The following is a 14,275-nucleotide window of genomic DNA, read 5'->3' as shown; positions in this document are numbered from 1 at the left end:
TCCCATGATTTATTTAATTCAGTTATCATGATAAACTCATAAGGTAGTTATTAATCACCATTTTATAGAAGATGTGACTAACAATGTACACATTACACTGAAATATTTGTATCACTGTATACAAGTCTATCTTGGTCCAGCTTGATTCAGAGGTAATATGTGCTTTAACTGAGGGAACAAATAGAATGCATGGTTTTGTATAATTCTCCAAGAATTATTTTTCAAATAGTGCCAATTTTCACAAATATTGGAGAACAGAGAGTTTGAGATTATAATCTTTCCAAGAGCCTGGTGTTACTGGCTACGGATAGATTCATATGACTTGAAAATCACTTAAGAAGCGGAAGGGAATGTTTATATTATGGTAACTGAGATTAACGAATAACGACCCATAACAAAAAGGGTAGTCACCCATCTCTCTATCTATTGGGAAGGAATGTAAAACTTCTCAAAAAACAAACAAAAAACCCTAAAACTTCTCAAAATATAGTTCTGTGGACACTTAAAAACTTGAAAAGTAAACATGTGTGGCCCCACATTTCTATGCTATAGAACATAGATATAATTTTACCTTGGAAAAATTCCAAGAAATGGTTATAGGCTGCCTTCATCAATTCAGAAAAAAAATATAAACCCACAGAATAACTAATTGTATGAATTACAGAAATGTATTATCGCTGTACAGGTCAAGAGTTAAATGGCAAAACCACATGTATGATAAAAGAACACTAAAATAACAAATGAAATAATGAGAAGGCTGGCTTTGGGTCTGTTGAGTCAAATATCATCCAGTTCCCAAATACCATGAAAAAAAATTATGTACACCTACATACAGCCCTTTCTGTGTCTGAGTCAATTATTTTTAAGTGAAGGCTTGTTAGAAATAGAAAAGAGAAACATGGAAAGACTAAGCACAGTCATAATTTGGGAGGGAAAACAAAACAATAAATGAATAGATTAAAGCAAATTAATAACCCTTCTATAAATGTGTATAGTGTGGGGATAATAATGAATGCTCTCTTTCCAATTATGGATGCTTCTCGGTAATTGGTTTGTTGTGTACAAGTAGATGATACTGAATGGGACAATACTCTGAATTCCAACTGTAGAGCCCTGGTAGCAAGTGGTAACTCAATTCTCCAGCATCAGCAGTATGACCACTTAATATCTCGTCCTATAGAGGAACCTCTCCCAGGTGATTTGATAAAAGAACCTCCTCTGTTGAATTAAAAATGATAATATTTATATTTAGGAAACTCCTTGAAGCTCAAATGACATCCTACATCAGTGACCAGTATTGGGGAAACTGGGATTCATTGCATATAGGCATTTATTCCATAATGTAAGGTCATTTTAATTTTATTTTTTTAAAGATTTTATTTACTTGACAGAGAGAGACACAGCAAGAGAGGGAACACAAGCAGGGGAAGTGGGGGAGAGAGAAACAGGCTTCCCACTAAGCAGGGAGCCCGACGTGGGGCTCGATCCCAGGACTCTGTGATCATGACCTGAGCCGAAGGCAGACGCTTAACGACTGAGCCACCCAGGTGCCCCAAGGTCATTTTAATTTTAAAAATATACCACTGCAATAGACGGAGTGAATATTTAAAGTTATCTTTTATAATAAGACAAGATATAACACAGCCTTTTGGAAGTAACATAATCCATCTTTGCAACTTCTCCCATTCTGCTATCTGCAAAACTGTGGTCCTACATCGTGTTTACAATGAGCCACCTACCCAAATCAGTTGCATTTTTGTATTTCAGTTGTGAGACGGAAAAGCATGGAACCAGAACAGGTTCTTCATGCAAAACATGCTTAGAAAAGAGAGAAGAATAAGACTTAAAGATATGAGAAAAAAAAAAAAAAGAAGAGAGCAAGCAGAGCTGGGATACCTGGCTGTGAACATCCTGTCCCCACCTAGAAGTGGGGGACCTGAGTAGGGAAGCTGAAATGAAGAACACCTTTCCTGTTGCAATTCAACACACTACTTATTCTATACTCAAAATAAGAATGAGACAATCATGACTTTTTTTAAGTTGCCAATTATTCCAGCAGGAAAGAAGCCATTTTACAATGTGAGCCTTAGAGCAAAAGTAAATTCAACTTTTATATGTTCATGTCAATCCTGGTCACTGTAGTTCAAATACAAAGATACAAAAACATGATATTTGCCTTTATATTAAGAATTAAGTTTGAGGGGTGCCTGGGTGGCTCAGTTGGTTAAGCATCTGTCTTCGGCTCAGATCATGATCCCAGAGCCCTGGGATCAAGCTCTGCATTGGGCTTCCTGCTCAGCAGGGAGCCTGCTTCTCCCTCTGTCCCTCCCCCTGCTCATGCTCTCTCTCTCTGCATGCTCTCTCTCTCTCTCTCAAATGAATAAAATCTTAAAAAAAAAAAGAATGAAGTTTGAACAAACTGGTTTTACTCACAAGATACTTGATTCATATTTAGATGACAAAAAAGAAATTCTTAATGATGATCATATATGGGTAATTCTAATGGAATATATATATATATATATGATTCACATTTATCATATATATATATATATGATTTCTAAGTAGGTAACACAAATGTTTGTTGAACGTGTTAATCTTCCAGCACCTGTTCAGTAGCTTTAAAAAGATCCTATTGATTTAAACACATGAGAAACATCAAAGTAAAAATGCTATGACAGTGTAATTATATTTTGTCTAACTTCTCATGCATCCATATGTTAGACCTTCACTTCATTTCTTTTGATCCTTTCATGCTCTTTGCCTTTCCTGCTGGATAAGTACATTTTTAGTAATTCTTATTTTCCTTTGTTTCTTTAGTCTCAGTGAGTATTTTTCCCTTCTGGCCTGGAAAAGCCTTAGGTAGTTATTTTGATAAGAGATTTCTTGGCAGGCAGTGGTGTCTCCTGTGTTCTCAACTGCTCTCAGAGGCAGCCCTAATTGACCAAGACCCGGTATTAAGGAGTGTCCTCCACAGCTCACCTTTTAAAGCACAGAATATACATTAATTAGTCACCTGAGAAATAAAGTTAAGAGTTTATGAAGTAGAATAAAAATCTAGAGAAATCATTCAGTATTTCATTTTTTAAATTTTATTTTATTATGTTATGTTAGTCACCAGACAGGACATTATTAGTTTTTGATGTAATGTTCCATGATTCATTGTTTGCGTATCTTATTCATAATTCCATTTATATATTTTGCAGTTCAAGCAAAAAGGACAAAAGGAGGGCACCTGGGTGGCTGAGTTGGTTAAGTGACTGCCTTCGGCTCAGGTCATGATCCCAGAGTCCTGGGATCGAGTCCCTCATCGGGCTCCCTGCTCAGCGAGGAGCCTGCTTCTCCCTCTGACGCTCCCCCCCCCCATGTATTCTCTCTCTCTCTCATTCTCACTCTCTCAAATAAATAAATAAATCTTTAAAAAAAAAAGGACAAAAGGAATTTTTAAAAATCAAGAAGACCTAAACTCAAGTATGTTGCTGATATAACTGGTTAGTAGGGCTGTTTGAGAGATCCTAATATAGTTAAAATTAGAGGGAGAAAAGTAGGTCAGGGCAGGATTTTGAAAGTTCTTGGATTGATTCTAATGCGTCTGGCAAATAGGGATTGGGCTTTGAAAGACCTTAGGCAGAAGTGGTAATATGATCAATATGATATGATTTTGTTTCTAATAGTTTGGAATATTTTGGAGGTGTGGAAGACTAAAGGAAGGAGACTTGCCAGGATATTATTAAACTAGTCCAAGGGAGAGTCGAAGATATCAACTAAAAGGATAGGGCCAGGAACTGAACAGGAAGGAATGGACAGAAGAAATGCGAAGAGGTAGAATTGATAGGACTTGTGACTACTACATGTTAGGTAAGGGCAGGAATTATGATTCCAAGCTTTCTGGCTTAGATAGGGTAAATAAGGATTCACCAGAATAAATAAATAAAACTAGGGTGGATAAGCAGGCTGAAAGAAAAGGCAATAAATTGGCTTTTGCAGTTTGAACTTGAAATTATTAATTTACTCATTCATCAAATATTTATTTAGGGCCTAATGTCTAGTACTTAGGTACTATTATTAGTGCTGGAGATACAGAAGAGAAAGAATGTCCATGATCTCATGGGTCTTACAGTCTAGTATGGCTAGGATGATGATAAACAAAGAAGCAAGTGTACAAATGAATCAGAAATTTTAAAGACAGACGCATGAAAAAGTGCTCAACATCGCTTGGCATCAGGGAAATCCAAATCAAAACCTCAATGAGATACCACCCCACACCCGTCAGAATGGCTATTATTAACAAGTCAGGAAACGACAGATGTTGGCAGGGATGTGCAGAAAGGGGAACCCTCCTACACTGTTGGTGGGAATGCAAGCTGGTGCAGCCACTCTGGAAAACAGTATGGAGGTTCCTCAAAAAGTTGAAAATAGAGCTACCATATGACCCAGCAATTGCACTACTGGGTATTTACCCCAAAGATACAAATGTAGTGATCTGAAGGGGTACGTGCACCCTGAATTTTATAGCAGCAATGTCCACAATAGCTAAACTATGGAAAGAGCCAAGATGTCCATCGACAGATGAGTAGATAAAGAAAAAATGGTATATATATACAATGGAATATTATGCAGCCGTCAAAAGGAATGGGATCTTGCCATTTGCAATGACATGGATGGAACTGGAGGGTATTATGCTGAGTGAAATAAGTCAATCAGAGAAAGACATGTATCATATGATCTCACTGATATGAGGAATTCTGAATCTCAGGAAACAAACTGAGGGTTGCTGGAGTGGTAGGGGGTGGGAGGGATGGGGTGGCTGGGTGATAGACACTGGGGAGGGTATGTGCTATGGTGAGTGCTGTGAATTGTGTAAGACTGATGAATCACAGACCTGTACCTCTGAAACAAGTAATACATTACATGTTAAAAAAGAAGAAGAAGAAGAAGATAGTAGGAAGGGAAAAATGAAGGGGGTGGAAATTGGAGGGGGAGACGAACCATGAGAGACTATGGACTCTAAGAAACAAACTGAGGTTTCTAGAGGGGAGGGGGTGGGGTGATGGGTTAGCCTGGTGATGGGTATTAAAGAGGGCATGTATTGAATGGAGCACTGGGTGTCATACACAAATGATGAATCATGGAACACTACATCAAAAACTAATGATGTAATGTATGGTGACTAACATAACATAATAAAATAAATTAAAAAAACTAATGAGGTAATGTATGGTGACTAACATAACATAATAAAATAAAATTTAAAAAATTAGAAGTGATATTAAAAAGAGTCCTGGGAGGAATTTTATTTTTGAATAATTTGTCAGGGAGTACCTGTCCTAAGAGCTGACATTTGAGCCTGAAGGTCAAAAAGAAAATAACCCTAAGACCTTGAGGGAGAGTATTTCAAGTAGAAGAAACTGCTGGCCCCAAGGATGACAACAAGCTTAGCATCTTGGAAGTCCATAAGTTTAATAATCAAAGGGAGTATGGTGTGATGTAAGGTCAGACATTTGGGCAGGTTTCCACAGGGCACTTAGGTTGCCATATCCCACAATTAGTTGGCTAGGCAACTTTGGACTTTAGGAGAAAAGACCAGAATATGAATAAAAATATAGGCATCATCTATTTACAGGTGATGTTTCAAGCCATGAGAATGAGAACATATGAAAAAACAAGAAAGCAAAGAAAGGAATGTAAGGAAAACTAACATTTAATTGGTAAGGAAAAGAAGAGACACCATCAGTGGCGATGAATACAATGGTGAGAAAATTAAGAGGGTGAAGGGGGGATTACAATGTCCTAGAATAAAAAGGAACAGATAGTTTCAAGAAACAGGGAATGATCAACAGAGTTAGACATCATAGATATATTTACTTCTAACACAAAATGGCGAAGATCATTGGTGAATTATTCCTGACAGTTTTCTTGAAGTGGTAGGGGAAAAAAAAATCTGATGGCTCTCCTAGAGTGAACAGTAAAAATCTGAATACAGTAGAGTAAAAAGAAATAATAAAATAAAAAAGGAACCATAGCCAATAAAGACTGCTCTCCCAAGATTTTTTTTTTTTTTGGAAGAGAAAAAATATTGGTCTTGGAGTATTCTTTTAATAATAGAAGTTTGAGTATAGTTATAGGTTGTGAGGAAGAAGTTAGTGGGAACAAAATGTCAGAAAAGTAAACTAACAAGAGCCAGGCCCAGTAGAAGATTGAAGACAGGTCACCCTCTTGCCCACCACTATTAGAGGGATTAACTTTGAATATGAGGCATCTTCTTTTTAAAATTGTAGCCATTTGAAAAGCCTAAAAATATTTATGTGGACACCTTTCCAAAGAAGATAGACAGATGGCAAAAAGCATATGAAAAGAAGCTCCATATCACATGTCATCAGGGAAATACAAATTAAAACAACAATAAGATTCTACTACACACCTATTGGAAAGGGCCAAAGTCCAGAATACTGACAACACCAAACGATGGTGAGGATGTGGAGCAACAGGAACTCTCATTCTTTATTGGTGGGAATGCAAAATGGTAGTTTGGTAGTTTCTTAACAAAATTAAACATACTTTTATCATATTATCTAGCAATCATGCTCCTTGGTACTTACCCTAAAAGAATTGAAAACTTATGTCCATACAAAAACCTGCACATGTATGTTTACAGCAGCTTATTCCTAACTGTCAAAACTAGGAAGCAATCAAGTTGTCTTTCAGTAGGTAAGTAGCTAAGTAAACTGTGGTACATCCAGACAATGGAATATTATTCATTACTAAAAAGAAATGAGCTATCCAGCCATGAAAAGGCATGGAGGGATCTTAAATGCATATTACTAAGTGAAAGAAGCCATTCTGAAAGTCTGCATACTGTAGGATTCCAACTATATGACATTCTAGAAAAGGCAAAAGTATGGAGACAGTAAAAAGATAAGTGGTTGCCAGAGGTTAGTGGGGCACAGAGGAGCTCTAGGGCAGTGCAAATACTCTGTATGATACTATCATGTTGGATACATGCCCTATACAAACCACAGAATGTACAACACCAAGAGTGAACCCTAATGTAAACTATGGACTTTAGGTGATTATGATATGCAAATGTAGGTTCATCAGTTGTACAAATGTACCACTCCAAGTGGGGGCTGTTAATAATGGGGGAGGCTGTGCATATTTGGGAGCAGGGAGGTATATGGGACTTTTCTATATTTTCTCTTAATTTTGTTTGTGAATCTCCAACTGCACTAAAAGAATAAAATCTTAATAAACATTTTTATGTGAATAAATCTTATATATGATGTATCTCAAGATTATGAAATAAAAAACACCTATCTCTACAATGAAAACCCAAAGAAATCATAAAACTCTCAACGGTGCAATTACATTTTTAAAGGTTGTTGTTATTGTTTTGATGATGCACTAAGGAGTAGGGGAAGACTTCTTGGAGTCCTTAAAATCATATCAATTATATGATCACACGCTATCCTTATATATAAAATCATTCCATACTAGGCCATTGACTAGCCAAAGTCCTGGTTTGTCATTTCCAATATTTTAGTCCTTCACTTTCTTTTAAACTCATAAAAATTCAAAATCTCTCTGCCCGTGATACTAAAATCTGCCTCGTTTTAAATCCCTGGAAGATTCTCTGAAAGCAGTTTCAAATGTTAAGACCGACAAAAACACCAGGAAGTGATTGAACTGACTGCTAACTGACCCAGATTCTGACCTTCAGATAATGCACTATAAGAAAGAAGGTGATAGGGGCGCCTGGGTGGCTCAGTCGTTAAGCGTCTGCCTTTGGCTCAGGTCATGATCCTAGGGTCCTGGGATCGAGTCCCACATCGGGCTCCCTGCTCTGCGGGAAGCCTGCTTCTCCCTCTCCCACTCCCCCGGCTTGTGTTCCTGCTCTCGCTATCTCTGTCTCTGTCAAATAAATAAATAAAATATTTAAAAAAAAAAAAAACAAAGAAGGTGATAAAGAATGTTTAATTCATAGATACATGATCTAGAAGTTAAGAGAGCATGTATCTATTAAAATTTGGCTCTTATTTGTGGTTAATGAAAGACAGAAAAGGCTGACTGCTTGTTTGATTCTTGGCCTCAGAAGTTCTATATCTCAGTGAACTTACCCTGGTCTTCTTAATTCTAATTGTTGGGTGACCTCCTGACTTGTCACTTTTCTGATTTTTCTTCCCCAACCATCTCATTTTCCAATTTTTAGGAGCAATGATACTTTGGAGTTTAGGGTCCTTACTTTTTCTGCATATGTTGTAATAACTGTGAGGGTCTCTCACCTTAGTCAGAGTATAATTCAGAAAACCTGACTGATCTCAGATAGGCAACAGAAATGCAGGACTTAAAATATTTTGTGAAAAGGTAAAAAATTCAGCATATTATTTTTTTTTCAGTTTGTAAGAATGCAGATGATGGGAATCAGTATAGTAGTATCAACCATAAAGTGTATAACAGTTTGAATACTAGCTGATCAAAAACTATTTCAAAATGGATTATAAGAGAATAACTTTCTGTGTTAAACAAACATATATGTAGCACCTGCTATGTGCTAGGTGTTGTTCTTAGCACTTTTCAAATATTAACTTATTTAATCATCGTAGCTACAGAATGAAGTATACTGTTATTATCACTATGCATGGGTTAACTGAGGCTAAGAGAGGTTAAACAATTTGCCCAAAGTTACACAGCTATTAAGCACCAACACCAAGATTCATACTCAGATAATTTGACTCTAAAAGATGGTTAACTTACAATATACTATGCTTTGTTTTGTTAAAACATGACAGAAGTTCTTTTTTTTTTTTAAAGATTTTATTTATTTATTTGAGAGAGAGAGAATGAGAGACAGAGAGCATGAGAGGGAGGAGGGTCAGAGGGAGAAGCAGACTCCCTGCCGAGCAGGAGCCCGATGCGGGACTTGATCCCGGGACTCCAGGATCATGACCTGAGCCGAAGGCAGTCGCTTAACCAACTGAGCCACCCAGGCGCCCCAACATGACAGAAGTTCTTAAGAGAGTAGCACAGAAAAGCCTTGAGAGGGGACCTCCTGAGGCTGGACTAGGGAGATCTCACTAAAGTTTTTGCCTTTTTTTTTTTTTAAGATTTTATTTATTTATTTGAGAGAGAGAGAATGAGAGAGAGCACATGAGAGTGGGGAGGGTCAGAGGGAGAAGCAGACTCCCCGCTGAGCAGGGAGCCCGATGCGGGACTCGATCCAGGGACTCCAGGATCATGACCTGAGCCGAAGGCAATTGCTTAACCAACTGAGCCACCCAGGCGCCCAAAGTTTTCACCTTTTTTAGGATGGTTTTATCTTTCAATATTTGATGGCAACACAAAATCCTGTTCTCTCTCTAAGACTCTGCCCAACAATGAGCAGAATCAAACCTTTCTCTGCTTCTATATTTAGTATAGCTGCAAGCTGGCGTGGCCATGATGAGCACAGGGTGATGTGTGGAGTTGTTGAATCACCATATTGTGCACCTGCAACTAATATGACACTGTATGTTAACTACACTGGAATGAAAATAAAATAAAGTAAAAGAAAAGAAAAGAAAAAGAAAACAGCCATAACAAGAGATTAATAAAGATGGTGAAAGACCAGACAGACAATTAGAGTTCCCTGGTAAATGATATCTATTGATTAAAATAAAATTAAAACATAAAAGATAAAAAACATAAAAACATAATTTATAATACCAAGTATAAGAAAGGAAATTTTCTAGAGGAAAGAAAAGTCCAAGAAACATAAAACATTAAGCTGACAAGTACACATATCTGATTCAATGACTGACTAGTTTACCAGGTTCGTGAACCTTGTTGTATCCAATATTTATTTCCTTAACCAGACTCTCATTTCAAAGAACTGCAAGCCTATCCTGCTACCTTACTGAAGGGTTAGATTGATGGGAACCAATTTATTCCTTCAATTTGTCAATTGTCTATTTATTGCCTCCTAAGAAAATAAAAAGAAAAATTCTCCTTGATCACTTACCTGGGAAGTTCCACTCAGTTTCTGATACAGGTTTTGAGAAATACTTTCCTACCCATTTGAAATACCACCATTTAGCTAAGCTGGAGTATGCTGTCCACAATATAATATAATAATATACAGTAGCCATGCAAGAAGGATTACATATATATAGTAACAGCAAGGTTTTCCTGTTAAAAACTCTTTACATATTTAGGTGAGAAATTATATTTCAGAATTTCCTTTTTCTATTTATTAACTTAAAATATGTTCCCAATGAAAAAAAATGTCAGGTAGTAATTTTCCAGGCTGCAACTTTCTGAAGAAAATGGTCACTCAGCATTTACAATCAGAAAACAAAAGTTACATCTACTAATGAATGTGTTACATTTTTATTAAATGTATTCTATAAAAATATTTTATATTAAAGTCTGTAGTAATGCAGATAATTCTACAGACTGCATCAGTTAAAAGAAATGGGACATCACCATTGTCTCTAAGGAATATGTAACATTACATAATTCTCAATCTATTTTTGCCTTTATGGAATTACATAAGATAAGCAATAGTTTGGCACCAATTCATCAAACAGAAGGGCAAATTTTCACTGTAATATCTTATTTATGTATTTAACAAGACTTTTATAGCTACCTAAGAGATGACATTTTACTTTTGCATAGCTTAGCAATGCATTAATAGATTCACTTTTACTTTTTAAATGTACAGATATTCCATAATACTTTATAATAAAAGAGTACAAATAATTTAAAATTCTCGGTGCATGCATTAAAATGACCTTCACATTTAAATTTAATATTCTATTGGTTCCAAACCAAAAATTGGAAAGTGAAAGGTGAAATGTGGAAAAACTTAAAACACTTTCCTTTAAAGACAAATGTCAAGGAAAACTAGAACTTTCCTGCCAAACAATAGCACAATGACTTTTAAGTTCCATCTGGAAGCTTCCCCACACACTGAACTTGATGTTCCTAAATTGATGTGCCTTAAAATGGACAAGGGTGAAGCAAAGAACAAGTTTTGTTTATAAATTCTTAGGTAGCCTTAAACTGCTTTAACTTCCTAAGGACAGATTATGGTTTGGAAAAATTTCCAGGGCCTCACACCAGTGCTGGGATTTGCATGTCCTGGATCAATGTGAATTTTGAGGAATAGGCACTTCCTTTGCAAGCAGATGAAAAGTAACTATGCTGAGAGAAGGAGAAACTTTTTTCTTCACTGTTATCAAAGACATATACACTGTTGCCACAGAATTTTGTATATCTAGTTTTTAAAACAATTTAGAATGAAGAAACCAAAGGGTTGAAAACAGGATTTCCAAATGCAAAATGTATAGACTTACTGGTACATGCCATGGAAGGTGGGTCTTTTTCAGCTCGGAAGTAACCCTTTTCACACTGACAGACAGAAGTTGCTTCCACATAGGTTAAACTGTGGGGAGGGCATTTAGAACATTTTGTGTTCCCAGCAAATGCTTTATAGAATCCTGGTCTGCAAGCTGTAAAAAAAGGAAAATATTTTTATTGTTATTATTGCTTGAGTTTATTTTATTTGTACACATACATGTTTTAATTGATACACATTTTGATCTCAGAGTTCAGTGTTACACATATACAGAAAAGTCAATATATGTTAATATTAACAATGAAATTAGTTTTTAAAAATCAGTAACATAATGGTGACGTCATATTTAGGCTCAGGTTGCTAATTTTGGAAAGCGTACCTGATACACATACACAAAATAATTGATTACCAGAGTGTGGGGATGCCGCTCACTGGCAGTAAGGGGAATGATTTTGTGCAGTTCTAGGAGATAGCATTAAATAACATTGAATTACACTGTGTAAAATGTATTTGCATTCCATTTTTCCCTCAGTCCTTCTGAGTACTAAAGGAGAAAGTCCCAGTGTGGGGCTGGTATATCTTAACACCTGTCCTATTGGTGAAAAAAAAAATTTTTTTTTAAACAAAATAAAAGCTGGCTTTAGGTTCAGAGACTTTAGCAAGAATCTACCTATAGTCTGCTTTACTTTTATCATTTTATTTTTATTTTTTATGGCAAGCAATTTTTTTCTGTTTATTATATTTAAATACATTCATTTAAAATTTTTGAATTAATTTCAAAAGTGGGTAGACAAAATATTAAGTAAATAAGATATACATGCTATACACATACGGCAAGAACCATGAAAACTGTAAGCAAATAACCAAATTTTCACCAAAAAATCATGAAAATGAAATGTAAATAATAAAAGTTATGTGACGAAATGTTTTATTAGGCTGCATTTTCTTTTTGCTTAACCATGTTGTCATTTATAGGGTACGTTTTCACAGGAATGGAAGATCTATAAGAAAAGGATCCTATGCTAAGTAGGATCCATATGCATCCAATGTCCTGAATGTTGAGGGGGTAGCTGTTTCTGGTCTCAAAGAAACCACTGCTGACCACTTTCTAAATTAACACTGATATACAAAAAAAGGAAAAATAATTTTCCAGTAACATATATTATGTTAAAAAATGTTTTAATTACTTCTTTTAATCTAATACATTTTCACAAAATGCTCTATTTAAAAATACACAATAATTAACAATAATGGACAATAATCTCTTGATAAGGCTTCTGCTTATATATTCAGGAAAGAAAGAAAAAAATGCCTTTTTTAAAGGTAAATTTAACTCCTACCTAAATGAGTCCCAATAAAATAACCATTTGTCTTTCCCTAGGTACATATTTTAATGAATGTTCCTACAGATCTAAATGACTGCAATTCTATTGATACCAGTAGTACACTATGCACCACTGACTCATCCTCTAGGAGGCGTAAACCGTAAGAGGGGGCGTGCATGCACGCACACGTGCACACACACACACGTGCGCGTAGGCACATATACAATTATTGGATTATTTTTGATAGTTTATGTTTGCTTTATATAAATGACCTAGTAATTCAAGAGAAGTTATGATCAATTCTGTACAGTAAAATTACTTTTAAAAACTGGTTATTCACTATCAATGAAGCTATTAGTGGTGATCCATAAATATCAATCACAGTCTCTTTAACTTGCTGATAAATTAGTACTATATGACTAATCAATAAAGACACTGTATCATCAAAATAGTTCTCTAAGCCTGTCAAAATTCAGAGTATGTAGATAATATATACTCAACCCCAACATTTTCACAAATAAAATATTCTTTAAAAAATATGTAATTGCTAAATTTAATCTTATGATATAGTAGTTACAAGACAATGTATAAAATATTTAATAAATCTAGCTTATATATATTTTGTCAGTAATTAATTTCCTACTTAATTATGAAGTTTAAAATAACTGAATATATTCCATAGAATTCATGTGTAATACTTTGGCAAGTAATTTTAAGTGTTGAACACAACTAGAAATTTAATCATATCTTTATCACATCTATTACTATATTTATAAATCTAATAAACCACACAGCTTATAGAGAATGTGCAAATTTAAATGGGGAGCTTGCATTCTGAATATTCCAATATTATTTTAAATATAATTTAAATATTATCATAAGGGCCTTCTGAAATAAAACCATTCTGAAATAAATTAATTAGGAATGTGAACACTGTAGGACTATACTAAAGTTTATTATACGTGCAGATACAAAACCTATAAGACACATAAACAAGAGCTGTAAACCTTGTTTCCTTTCTGTTATCAGTCATTCAAATCTCAGTCATAAACACTGTTTAGAATATAAAATAGCCTGCCAATAACTTCATTTTGTGCAGCAAAACACTGTTACCTTTATTTTCTCTGGTAACTAAAAAACAAAAATTTAAATAATTTCTTATCTGAAGTGTATTCAGCTAAATTGTCACCTTCTTTTAGAATTTTAGAGTGCTTAAAGCAGCTCTTAAAATACTTAGAATAGCTTAGTGATAGTCAAACTTTTCTAGAGACCAGGCTGCTAACTGGTCTCAGCACCCAATCTTGTCTACTTTATTCTGTAAACAGAAGGATCTTCTAAATCTGCTCTGTCCAATAGTACTAAAAATTAATATATATATAATATATATAATTATATATATATGTCATTTTAAATTTTGTAGGAGCCACATTAAAAAACTAAAAAGAGGCAAAATTAATTTTAATAATATATTTTATTTAACACAATATATCCAAAATATTATCATTTCAACATATAATCTAGCTCTTAAAATATTTTACATTTGGGTTTTTTTGTACTATTTTGTACAATTTGATATGTATTTTACATTCACTGCATATCTCAATTTGAACTAGCCACA

General features: G+C 35.0%; 1 protein-coding gene across 1 annotated transcript in view; it reads right to left on the bottom strand.

Moving 5' to 3' along the window:
- The window catches only part of EPHA6 (EPH receptor A6), an 827,849-nt gene that overhangs the window by 438,181 nt on the left and 375,393 nt on the right, over positions 1-14,275 (bottom strand). The window contains exon 4 of the mRNA XM_021687948.1: positions 11,331-11,486. Within this exon, the coding sequence (XP_021543623.1) occupies positions 11,331-11,486 (156 nt within the window). The remainder of the gene's footprint in view (positions 1-11,330; positions 11,487-14,275) is intronic.

Source organism: Neomonachus schauinslandi, chromosome 1 (genome assembly GCF_002201575.2).
Source record: "Neomonachus schauinslandi chromosome 1, ASM220157v2, whole genome shotgun sequence".
Lineage (NCBI taxonomy): Eukaryota > Metazoa > Chordata > Mammalia > Carnivora > Phocidae > Neomonachus > Neomonachus schauinslandi.
The sequence above is the reverse complement of the archived record's forward strand: the minus strand, read 5'-3'. Positions and strand labels throughout refer to the sequence as shown.